Below are 12,824 nucleotides of genomic sequence, written 5' to 3' on the forward strand. Positions count from 1 at the left end.
TTTTAGGCTGCATCTATGCTACCATTTCTTTTGGCGTAATTTATGTCATGCAAGGGTGTGAATGCACCACTGCAACTTAATCACTGGTGTGGACAGTGCTATGTTGGCACTCACTGGATTAATGAAATTGATGTGAGAGCTCATGTGTTGGCTTAGAGCAGCTACACTAAAAACTTAGAGCAGCGCAACTGCACCACTGTAAGCTCTCTAGTGTATTCAGTCTCCATCCTCATACAGAAGCAGTTATGTACTTCTGATTGTTTTTGTTTTTATTGCATTTTTTTTGCCCCTATGCCAGGGATCTCATACCATTTTTGTGTGTGATGAGTGTACACCACATCTAGCTTCCCTGAACATAACAGAAATTGTATGGGAGGCTGTTTGTTTGCTTGGTGCTCCTAGCCTCACTTCAGTCCCCCTACCCCAAAAATCCCTCCTATTTGCTTTTTGTCAGTGTCATACTGCAAATGCTTTTTTCTGGTGTCTTGGCTTTCTGACAAGGTTCTATTTACCAGTTGTTTGGGTGGTTATTTTTGCAGACCCACATCTGGTGTACCAAACAGTACTCACTTTCCTTGGGTTCGCTTTCTGCTGCCTGTGAGTCCTGTCTATTTGTATAGTACAGTTGCTGATAGGTCTTGCCTATGGCTTGTGTTTTTGAGTGATTCTCTGTATAGGCTCTTGTATCTTAATCAAAAAAGGAGCTTAACTGTTTCTTGCCTGTATCCTGAATGAGGGTTGGTTGTTAAACTCAACATCTTCCGTAAGACTTCACCCATTCTTCATTGCAACGGTACCTTTTATTCAACAGTCTTGCATCACTTTGCTGATGAGTCCTCTCAATGTGTGCCTGTGAGGTATGAGCTATTTTTGATGGGTCCTCTGGGAAGTTAAGTGACTTGCCTGAAGCTCTTCATAGTAGCTGTGTCTACACTTGCATTCCTTTTTTCAAAAGAGGTATGCAAATGAGGGAAATCAAAATGCAAATGAGGTGCAGAATTGCATATGTGAAACCTCATTTGCATATTCTTGTTTCAAAATAGCTTTTTTCCCCCTTCTTTTCTGGGAAGAAGGATTCTTTCGAAGATGGGATTTACTTTCGAAAGAGCAGTGTCTACGCTGGTTTTCTTCTTTCGAAAGAAGCTATTTTGAAACAAGAGTATGCAAATGAGGTGTCAGATACACAAATCTGCACCCCATTTTCATTTTCCATCATTTGCATACCTCTTTCGAAAGAGGAATGCAAGTGTAAACACAGCCAGTGAGTTAATGGTGTAGCCTGGAATTGAACCTAGGACTCCTGAATTTGCATCCAATCCTTTGAGCATTCTTTTGAAGCTGTTCATCAAATAACTTAATTTATAAAGGATTGATTATGGCTCCAGAGGCCATAACATTGAATAGCCCTCAAACACGTGTCTGCTGCTGCAGGCTTCTACTATCACCTGATCTACTGTATCTCAAGTATCTTGTCTGAAATAAGTTTTATAACCTGTGTGGAGCCAGAATTGTGTTCAGGACTGTGTGCTGTTAATAGTAAATAAATAGGCTCTTTGATTGGAATTCTTGCCATTCTATGTATAACCATGTATCTTGAAAGCAACAGGGTCTGTATCATGTATTTCGGCATTGAAAAATGAGTAATTCTGTATAAGTCCTTCGTGCTGTATCCATCCCATAGAGCCAGGCGATCAGAAGACATTATACTCAAATGTTAACCTAACAGAGCTAATGTTCTTTTTTTGTTTGTTTAGCTTTAAGAAATGGAGAGTTACAAGCCCTTGAAAAGGACTTAATTCAATTGGCCTATACTTAAGGTTACATTCTCTTATGCTTTGCAGGAACCTGCAAGCAGCCATTGGCGCCTACTATGACTTTGAGAGTCCAAACATCAATGTGCCCTCCATGTCCTTCGTAGAAGATGTTACCATAGGAGAAGGGGAGTCCATCCCACCTGATACTCAGTTTACAAAAACATGGAGGATACAGAACACAGGTAAATGGGGGTACATCTTTTTCATCAAACTGAACTGGAAGTGTCACAGAAACAAAGATCCTGTTCAAAATTGTCTTTTATTCTGCAGCAGTACAAGTTTTTCATGTCAAGGTGTTAATCAAGTGGGAAGTTTTCAGGTAGAAGGAGCAGCTAAGTGTCTATATCTCGTTTCTTTGTGCCTTTGAAAATATTCACCTTTCTGGACATTGATGTTTGGGGGAAATGGAAACGTCTTATGTTGGTGCAGGGGAGCTGTAATTTCTGTCTTACCTACTTTAACTCCTCAAGGAAAGTAAGTCTAGTGATGTAATACCAAGGCCTCTCTGTAGGCTAGAAAGAAAAGAAAGTAAATGCCATGTAATATCTGCAGCCTAGCCTCTTTTGGCTATTCCCTCAGGCTCCTTCCTTTTCTATCTTCCTCAGTGCCTTTCCCAAGACAGTTTATTTTGCATTAGATGTAACTTAACGGGGATTAGAACCAGACGGTGCTTATATGGACATACAAGTATCTTACAGTCTTTCTTTTTCTTTTCAGTCCCAGGCATAGCTGATCACTTCAGTGGTTTCCATCCCTCAGAACTGAGCTGATGTTTTCTCTTGTTCCCTTTATTAGTCTATGACTTTTTTGGCTGTCTTTACTTCGACCTCTATGTAAAAACTATCTGGTAGCACCATTGTATTTATGGGGATGCTAGTTTTCTGTTCAGACCTTCTGTTTTGGCTCTTTGATATCCTGAACATTTCAAACTATGTGGAGGAGGAATTTGTAATAAAAATTTTCAATCTGAAAATGAAGCCATGTGACCTAGAAGTAGTCCTAAAATAGTTGTTTATGTTGATGGAATTCTTGGTTCTTGCTCGTCTATTCCTGTGCTTGGGAGGGGAGCATTTAATTGGGATGGTTGTTATATTAGAATAACTCTTTTGGAACAGGTTTAGCCTTACAATCATGAATCGAGTGAGTGGTGCTCTGGAATCAGACTGCACACCACTGAAATCAGTATCTTTGTGGCAGCTGGAGTAGGATCAGTGCTTGCCTGGGTACAGTGTTATAAAAAATTCTGATTCAGGCAGATGTGAGAGGTTGTGCTGTTAGTGGTCTTTTGGCCAAGAGCTCCCATTTCTTCCTTTGGAATTTGCCAAGTAAGAATGAAATGTAATAGAAGTTATTCTTTCATTATGAGTTTTCTTATCTTCAGTCTTTTCTCTCTCATAAAAAGGCTCTTCTAATTGGATCTCTTCCAACTAGAGGTTGGAAACAATTTACCTTTAACAAGGGATGTCTTTCAGCAAGTGAACTCAGCCCATTTATAAATCAGAATTTTTTTATTTAAACTCCTTAAAATTCACGAGCAGCCGGTATGTTAGAACTACATTTTGTTCTTTTTTGTTTTTTTGTGATCTGTGTACTCTCTCTTCTATTGACTGTGGGGGACTTTGTAGAACCAATAACAATGTCAGGACATGGGTGGAGATGATGCAACTCTGAGGGGTGATGATGGTGTAAAGTCAGACTAAATTACTCTAATTGGATGGCTGTGGTACTTGCCATTCTGTTAAAACACTGTGAATTGTGTGAAATTAGAAATAGAGTAATCTTGTGGCGGTTCCCAGAGTATAGGGTGTGATGGAAGTTGTGGAGACAACTTTCCAGCGTGAGGTAAGTCAAACAATCATTTCCATGTGAGTCTGAAGAAACACGAGGCAAAATAGATCCTCAGCCATTTATCTACTGGGATGTAATTACAGGAGGAAATTGGGATCCATGGATTCAGACAGAGATAATGCTTTGTCCTTGAGTACTGCAATGGCTGGCTGTCGTATGCATAGTTAACCTATGGATCTGAATGTACTTGTCAAGCTTTGGCTTCATCTGTGCAGAAGAGTGATCTCATAACAAGGACTAATGCTAATTGTTTATGAGCACAGTAGTTGTGTTAAAAATAATAAATGAGTCGTCTTGCCACAAGGCCTGGAGCACTGCATGGTAATATGCCAAACATTATAAAATAAGCATTATTAAAGCCCCCCAGCCTAAAAAAAACTTGGACTTTGAAAGAGGATATAAGGACAAGAAGGAAGGCCAAGATAGACTGTCATATTGGATTTTCTTGTGTGTATTTGGTGGCTGTTGGGGTAAAATGAAAAGGTGACTGAGCACTTCATCCCCAATTATCAAAACCAATTGGCAAATCATACATGTACTATCTATATACTATATAGGCAATTAGTGTCAAATATGAGACGTGCTTTAGAAATGAGGGATAGATCCCAGGTCAACGATTTTTTCCTTCTAGCAACTCCCATAGCAAAGGCACTGTAATCTTCTCACCAGCTGAGGTGGAGTTTCCTAAAAGTCTGGATCCTAACTTTCAGAACTTGTCAGAAAGAGGCTGGAGGATACTTCCATTCCAAATGAAATCTCCACACATGAGATCTTCTACTGTTTACTGACCGAGGTGTGTCTAGTAACTTAAAAGCCTTTGCTCTCCGCTCCTCATTCTCTGTTTTTTTTGTACCTCTGTTTTTGTGGTTAATTCATAAAATCTCCCCCAGAAAGAAAGATGTGCCTTTATGAAACCATGTACAATCTGTTTCTTAAAAAAAAAAAAAAAAAAAAAAACCAAAAAAAACCCCAACTTTGTTTTTGGATACAACGAATGTTATGTTGTCTTTAAAAATTTATTTCTCTTCCTGAAATCCTTGGGTCTTGTAAGATGTGGGTAGGGAGTTGAAAGAAAAGTCTTAATATTGGATTCCTTGTTTTTTTATGGTCTCTTTTCTAAACCAAACTTTACTTTGGCTTCCATGGGAACTAAGCCATTACTTCTGTAAATTTTGGCAACAACAATAATTAGGCCTATCCACAAGGGCCAGACCACATTTTTACGGCTTGGTTGAGCTGCAGTCCGGTGTAACTACTGTTTTTGTGTTGGTGTTGCTATAATGCAGATTAGGCTAGTGTCTTAATTAAAATACTTTTTAAATATAAGATGTAATATCTAAGGGCTAGAATGTTGTTCAAGATAAGATCTTGCTAGGTGAGATGCTGAAGTGAAGCCAGGATTCTTAAAGATGCTGCAGCAACCTGTTTTAAATGACTTCAGTACTAAAACATGGGGGGGGGAAAAGAGTGAGGCATTACCTTGAGGGATTTGATGTGGCAGAGCTGCATTCTGCATGGTGCGGAGAGCAGAGCTATTGTGTACTTCATTTGTTGTATAAGTCTCTTAGAATTCTGTGAGCACGTAGTGCTGCTTATGAATAAGCTGCTTTAAGGCAGATCTTTCTGCCTGTTACCAAAAACTAAGGTCCAGTCCTTCTGCAGTGTGGTGGTCTTTTTGCAGGCTAACCTAACTTACATAATAGTGTTAAAGAATCACCAGCTTCAGCCGACTTATTTCCTTCTCCCACTCTAGTCCTAGTTGCTGTGAGCTCCTTTGGACAGTCACTACAGTGTATCATCTCCTGAGAAATGCATGTACTGAAATAGAATGGCATAACCATCGTTTCGTGTTTATGGCGGTAATCAGCTATAGCACTTTAAGCACCTGGCAGACATAAACTCATTAAAACTGATAAGTCACGTATTATTTAAAACAAATAGATGTTGCCCGTCTGCACACACTTTTAGACAAAAGCTGTCATGCTCCATAACTCCCATACATTGCAGCATAAGGCTAGCCAGCCACTCAGATCTTCCTTTGCCAAGAGTTCTCTACCTTTGTGCTGTTTCTAAATGTAGCTAGATCTAAAAATAGGTGTCCTGATCTTTTTCCACCTGTCCCACGCTATCTCCTCAGTTAATAGTTTTCCCTCTAGGCCCAGCCACCCGCAAATAATAATTTACTGCCCTGCCCCGGGTGCATTACCTGCACAGTATAGATTGTTCTTCGAGTGTCTGCTGGTGTGCATTCTAGTGTGCATTTGCACATGCCAGGTACATGATTACTGGAATGCTTTTCCCTAGTGGTACTGAATGGGTTGGCTGGAGCGCCCTCTGTGGGTGTCATATATATATTCCTGCCAGCTGGGTGCTAAGTGAATTCCTTCTTTCCATAGTGACAGGTGTTGGAGCCTCCACCTCTTTTTTTCCTTAGTGTGTGTGCTTCTGTATTGTTTGCATATAGTTCTTTGTAATGTAGATAGAGTTATCAGTTATTTCATTCGAGTTCTGCAGGGGACCAGGTGAGCAAAAAGTCAAGCCTCTGGTATTCGGCATAATGGGTGGTTGGAATAGGAGAGGCAGACCCCACAGAGAATGGATAGATGATATAGTAGATTGGTGCAGAGTTAGTCTACAGAAACTAAGCCACTCCGCACTGAACAGGGAAAGATGGAAGGAAATAGCAAGGGACACATTGGACACCAATGGGTGCTTAGCCCATTAGTGGTGGTGGTGATGATGATGACAGGGTGAAGGATGTGTTCCCCTCTGCAATTTATTGTAGCCCATCGGGTGTATAGCAGCTTCCACCGTCTTAAGAATTGCAAGGTTACCCTGAAGTCCTTAGGAATTCACATGCCCGCCCCACAGTGTCGCTACTTTTGGCTTCAACAGCCCACTTGCTTCTTTTCCGGTCCTCATAGGCAGGGCATTTTACTCTGTGTTGGCTTATGCCTAAAACTAAGGGGGTGTGGGAGTCTGCACCCCATTCTAGATCTCAGAAAACTGAATGCCTTCATCCAGAAGTTCCACTTTAACCTGGTATCCCTGGCCTCCATTATTTCTTCCCTGCATCTGGGGGCCTTTGTTCTCTCCTCTTAAGCTCAAGGACACACATTTTGATTATGCCAACCCACAGATGCTCCCTGAGGTTTGTTGAGGCAGCAGACGCTTCCCTTTCAGGGTGCTTCCCTCTTGCCTGGTTGCAACACCTCATGTTTTCACGCAATCCCTGACTGTAGTGGTAACATTCCTTTGCCAGAACTGCATTCGGGTCTAACTGTACCTGGATGACTGGTTGATCACGGACGGGTCACCAGAGCAGGTCTTGTGCTGTGTAGCCTTTTGCCAAAGAGACATTTGCCTGTCTGGGCCTGATACTCAACATGCCAAAATCTACTCTCATGTCCACACAAAGAATCAGGGTCATCGGGGTCCTACTTTATTCTTCTCAGGTGACTGCGTCCTTACCCAAAGCCCACTTTTGGGCTATGGCACACCTCATCATTGCATTGCAGTGGTGCCTGGTAACTGGCAAATGCATGAGGCTTCTCAGACACACAGCCTCTTGCACTTAGGTGCTTCACCATGCCTGCCTGTGCTTGTGACAATTACAGGGGTGGCTGGTGTCCATGTGTTGGCTGGCCAGGCATCCCCTAGATAGAGTTAGCACAGTGCCATGGGCAGTGTTGCAGTCCCTCGACTGGTGGTTGCAGCTGAGAGTTTTGTTTTCAGGATTCCTATAGCATGTGGATGCATATTTATGTTCAGGAGCTGTGAGAGGAGGGTTTCAACTTGCCAGGCATTCCAGTCCCACCACCAGGGCAGATATGTCCTGGTCTTGACATACAACACCACTACCTTGTTTTATATCAATCAACAGGGTGATACTGGGAAGCCCTCGTGCTGCTGTGGGACCTGTGTGTCTCTCAACTTTCATCTCCAGGATTCATACCTCTCAAGGGCCCAGAAAGAACTGGTAGATGGCTTCAGCCAATCCTTAAACTTTGAAGAGTAGTCTCCCTGTGCAGACTTGGTCCTGTCCATCTTCCAAGAGTGGGATTATCCCCATTTGGACCTGTTGGTGACCTGGTGGAACAGGAAATGGCCACTGTTCTGCTTCTTTTAGGGTTATGGACAGGGGATCTCTGTCGGATGCATTCCACCTGTCCTGGATGGATCAAGTCCTGTTTGCTTTTCCCACTGGTGCCTTGAATACACGGGGGGTTCTTACTATTTGGCAGGACAGGGTAGTGGTAATACTGATTGCCCCAGCATGGCTAAGGAAGCCTTGGTACAGCACGCTGCTGTCCATTTCAGTGCTTCGGCCTGTAACACTTCTCCTGCTCCCAGACTTGTTGGCACAGGAGTTTGGCAGACTGTGCCACCCAAACCTGGAGTCGCTCCACCTGACAACATGAAAACGTCATGGCTAAGCTGCCTTGAGCTTTGAGCCACCGGCCTTTTCCTCCTGGATTACCTTCTTCGTTTAAAGCACAAGGATCTGTTGGTTTCATTTCAGCCTTCCTGAGGGCCAGGATGAAGTCTCTCTTTGGAGACCTGGTGATGGGTCATTTTCTTCAGGGATTGAATAGGCTGTACCTGAGGTAAGACAGCTGTTGCCACCTTGGGACTCTATTGCAGTGTTCCCTATAAGCTGAGTACCCAGGACTGACAGCCTGTGTTTCTGTTGGTGGTGCACATGCACTAATACCTTGATGCACATGACAAAATTTATTTTGCCCATAAATGAAAAAAAAATAGAGGGAACACTGCTCTCTTTTCTTATTGCCTCCCTCTTTGAGCCCCTGGCTATATGCTCCCTAGTCTATCTTGTATAAAGTGGCTTGTGACCAGGTGGCTGTCAGAGGTGGGGCCTTTACCTCGGAGCTCGCATAAACTGTTCTTATTATTTCAAGGATTAAGTGCAGCTGCAGTTCCACCCTACCATCCTGACAAAGGTGATGCCTCCCTTTCTTGTTAATCAGGACTTTTCTTTTCTAAACCACATACTTGCAGGGATAGGGCACTCCACTCCGTCCATGTGCTTGCCCTGGCTTTGTGCATAGAGCTAAGTAAACCATTCCACCAGTTGAGTCAGCTCTTGATTTCTGTTGTGGACTGTATGAAGGGCTGTTGGCAGTGATCACCCACTCACCGAAGCCAAGCTCAACTCTTTCAAAGCCATTATCAACAGTAGTAGAAAACGTTTCCATCTCACCATCATCTCTTTTGCCACTGTGTTAAGCTGCTGCATCTGTCTTAAAATCAGCTGCTCTGTGTGCACCAAATATAGTACCATCTTGCTCCATTTCTTCATGCTACATCAGACCGTAAAACTGCAACCTAAACTTGGATCTCAGCATATACTGTTGAGTTCAGCTCCCCAGTCTTGGAGCTGAGTAGGTATCACTGCAGGAAGGAGAAATAAAACAATATATTACTTATAGTTTGTAAGTTTACAAAGAGGGCACACAAAACCATTTGCTCTTTGCAAGACTGCCAACAAACTGAAGAAGGAGCCTGTCACCTGAAGCCTGTTACAATAATTTCAGTTATGAGATGAGGGAGGGGAGGGCAAAAACTGTACAACTGAATGGAAAAACTAGCTGGTCGTGTTTATTGTATCCTACATGTTTCCCCAACATGGCTTAAGTGCAGCTGAACATGTCATCACAGTTCTCTCGCTCAAATATGTTGATTACTGTTGGCCTTTGTTAAACTTGCAGCTCTGAATTTCCCATTTGTAAAGGACTTGTGCATATTCTCCAGGTCTTTGCTTTCATTTGGTCAAATGATGGCTGTTGTATGAGAACTAGACCATTTCACTAGGCTGGTATTCGTTAGACAACTTGGAATTCCCTTGATTGTTCAATGGGACAATGTAACTGATTATTTTAATAAATGTTTATCTACTTAGACAGGCACTTTCCAGAAGAGGAGCGGATGTAGTCGCTACAGTTACAGTATCACTGACATTTCATTGCCTTTTTTTTTTTTCTGCTCTACCAGGGACAGAGGCATGGCCCCCAGGGGTTTGTCTTAAGTACGTTGGAGGAGACCAGTTTGGCCATGTAAACATGGTGATGGTCAGGTCGCTAGAGCCCCAGGAGATTGCAGATGTCAGCGTTCAGATGTGCAGCCCCAGCACAGCGGGAATGTATCAGGGACAGTGGCGTATGTGCACTGCTACAGGACTCTATTATGGAGGTAAGTGTTGTTCTCCCCCTCACCCCGTTGCACTCCCTTTGCAGTTGTGTCTTATTTGTAATGCTCCCAAAGCATGCAAGGTAGGAGCCTTCATCCTTGTGGAGGTGTTGGCCCAGTACTGGCTGGTATCCCAACCACCCTCCTAATATTCAAACGACAATCTAAAAGTACTGTAAATTCTATTCTTTTGTGTTTTTTAATGGAATAACTGCCAATACAGTTACATTAGAATCCCATCTATATAAGAGTAATATTTACATTAGAATCATAGAATTCTAGGGCTGGAAGGGACCCTAGGAGGTCATCTAGTCCAGCCCTCTGCCCAAAGCAGGATCAACCCTTACTAAATCATCCCAGTCAGGACTATGTCAAGCTGGGATTTAAAAACCTCTAGAGATGGAGATTTACACCACCTCTGTTGATAATGCATTCCAGTGCTTCACCACCCTCCTAGAGAAATAGTTTTTCCTAATAGACAACCTATACCTCCTGCTCTGTAACTTGAGACCATTGCTGCTGCTTCTGCCATCTGTCACAACTAAGAACAGTCTCTTTCCATCCTCCTCATAGCCCCCCTTCAGGCGGTTGAAGGCTGCTGTCAAATAACCCCTCACTCTTCTCTTCTGCAAACTAAATAAAGCCCATATCTCTCAGCCTCTCCTCACATGTCATGTGCTCCAACCCCTTAATCATTTTTGTTGCCCTCTGCTGGGCCCTCTCCAATGCATCCACATCCTTTCTATACTGGGGTGAGAGGGGGGCCGAGAACTGGACACAATACTTCAGATGAGACCTCACTAGTGCCGAATAGAGGGCAATAATAACTTCTCTAGATCTGCTGGAAATGCTCTTCCTAATGCACCCCAATATGCTATTAGCCTTCTTGGCTACAAGGGCACATTGTTGTTGACCATATCCAGCTTCTCATCCACTGTAATCCCCAGCTCCTTTTCTGCTGCACTGCTCCCTAACCAGTCAGTCCCTAGCCTGTAACAAGGCTTGGGATTCTTGAACCTCAGATTTCTTTTTGCTCAATCCTGTGACTTGTCTAGGTCACTCGGGACCCAATCCCGACTCTCCAACATATCTACCTGTCCCCCTAGCTTCGTGTTATCTGCAAATTTGCTGAGGGTGCACTCCATCCCCTCAACCAGGTCATGAATAAAGACCCTAGAACCAATTATTGGGGCACTCTACTTGAAATCGACTACCAACCAGATCTTGAGCCACTGATCACTACCTATTAGGCTCAACCATCTAGCCAGCTTTCTGTCCACCTTACAGTCCATTATCCAATCCATACTTCCCTAACTTGCAGGTAAGAATATTGTGAGACTGGATCAAAAGGTTTGCTGAAGTCAAGGTATATCACGTCCATTGACTTCCCCATGTCCACAGAGCCCCTCATCATCATAGAAGCTAATTAGGTTGGTCAGGTATGACTTGCCCTTGGTGAATCCATTTTGACTGTTCCTGATCACTTTCCCCTCTTCCAAGTGCTTCACAATGGACGCTTTGAGGATCTCCTCCATGATTTTTCTGGGGACTGAGGCAAGGCTGATTGGGCTATAGCGCCCTGGATTGTCCTTCTTTCCTTTATTAAACATGGCCACTACATTTGCCTTTTTCCAGTTCCACAGTCTGTGTACTTATTTTCTTTATATATGCTGAAAGAGGTTTTTTTTATATTAACCTACCTGAAATTCCTTCTGGTTTAGATTACATTAGACAGGTGAGGTGGGGAAGGCGGGGTCTGTATAATTGCAGGGACAAAAAGTGGGGCCCAACATAAAATGTTTGCTCACCCCTGCTCTAGAACAGGCAGAAGGTGGCTGGCTTTATTTTTGGAGTCAGAGGAAGTGATAACTCATTTCCTAGCCCTCTTGAAGACAAATGTTTTTTAATACCATTTCACAATCCAGCCCAAACAGGGGGCTGCTGTCTGTCCTCAGGCTCTCGCACTGTGTGTGGACATAATTCCCACACCCAGGGGATCCTCAAGTGTCCATCCAAGCTGCATGATTTTCAGAAGAGCTGAGCACCGAACAGCTTTCCCTTGAGCAAAAATTTGCTGGATATGGACTGTAAAAGAAAGCTCTATGAAAACTGGTGCAAAATCTTTTGTCCACTCTTAAAAATGAACTGGGGGAAAAAACCTGAAGGATGAAGTAGAGAGAACAGTCTGACATTGGCCCCAAAGGAATAAACTGGGCCAATTCATACATCTTTGCCATTTTGTTGGGGGTGTTTAGTTTCTTGGATCTGATAGGTCTGCATCTTCCTATGCCTGATACAAACATGGGGAATGCAGTCAATGTTGTTCAGGATTAACATACTGGATACTGGCCTTCTGGGATTTCAAAGACCACTTATCACAGAAGACATACCAAGCACTATCACAACCAAATGCTTTGTCTTCCTCACACCATGCCAGAGGGAGTTTTGGCCTGCTAAACTCAGGGTTGTGAGTTCAGTCCTTGAGGGAGGGGACCATTTAGGGAACTGGGGCAGATAGATTAAAAAAAAATCTGTCAGGGATGGTGGTAAATCCTGCTATGAGTGCGGGGGACTGGACTCAATGACATATCAAGGTCCTTTCCAGTTTTATGAGATAGGTATATCTCCATATGCAGTTGTCTTTGTTGTTGCAGTGCTGTGTTAAGGGCATATGATTTTTATTTTTAAAGATAATTAGAAGCAAAGTGTAGGGTAAAGGTTATAAATCTTTATTTGGGTTTTTTCATCTATAGCTTTCTCTGGTGTTGACCTTCCTTAGTTAGAAACGTAAGTGACATCGTGTCAAATCATACTCATCAAGAGTGATAGCCTCCTTCCAAGAAAGGACGTGTCTTCTGAATTCATAGCTAGCTCAGTGTTGTACACTGTGTGTGGAAATCGTTCCTGATCCTCCTGCAGGATTAGATGATGCTCTGAAGCATGATTTGATTACCC

General features: G+C 43.0%; 1 protein-coding gene across 1 annotated transcript in view; it reads left to right on the plus strand.

Annotated features, from left to right (window-relative positions):
- The window catches only part of ILRUN (inflammation and lipid regulator with UBA-like and NBR1-like domains), a 51,588-nt gene that overhangs the window by 18,415 nt on the left and 20,349 nt on the right, over positions 1-12,824 (plus strand). Inside the window, exons 2-3 of the mRNA XM_074977405.1 lie at positions 1,842-1,996; positions 9,675-9,872. Coding sequence (XP_074833506.1) covers positions 1,842-1,996; positions 9,675-9,872 — 353 coding nt within the window. The remainder of the gene's footprint in view (positions 1-1,841; positions 1,997-9,674; positions 9,873-12,824) is intronic.

This window comes from Carettochelys insculpta, chromosome 26 (genome assembly GCF_033958435.1).
Source record: "Carettochelys insculpta isolate YL-2023 chromosome 26, ASM3395843v1, whole genome shotgun sequence".
Classification (NCBI taxonomy): domain Eukaryota; kingdom Metazoa; phylum Chordata; order Testudines; family Carettochelyidae; genus Carettochelys; species Carettochelys insculpta.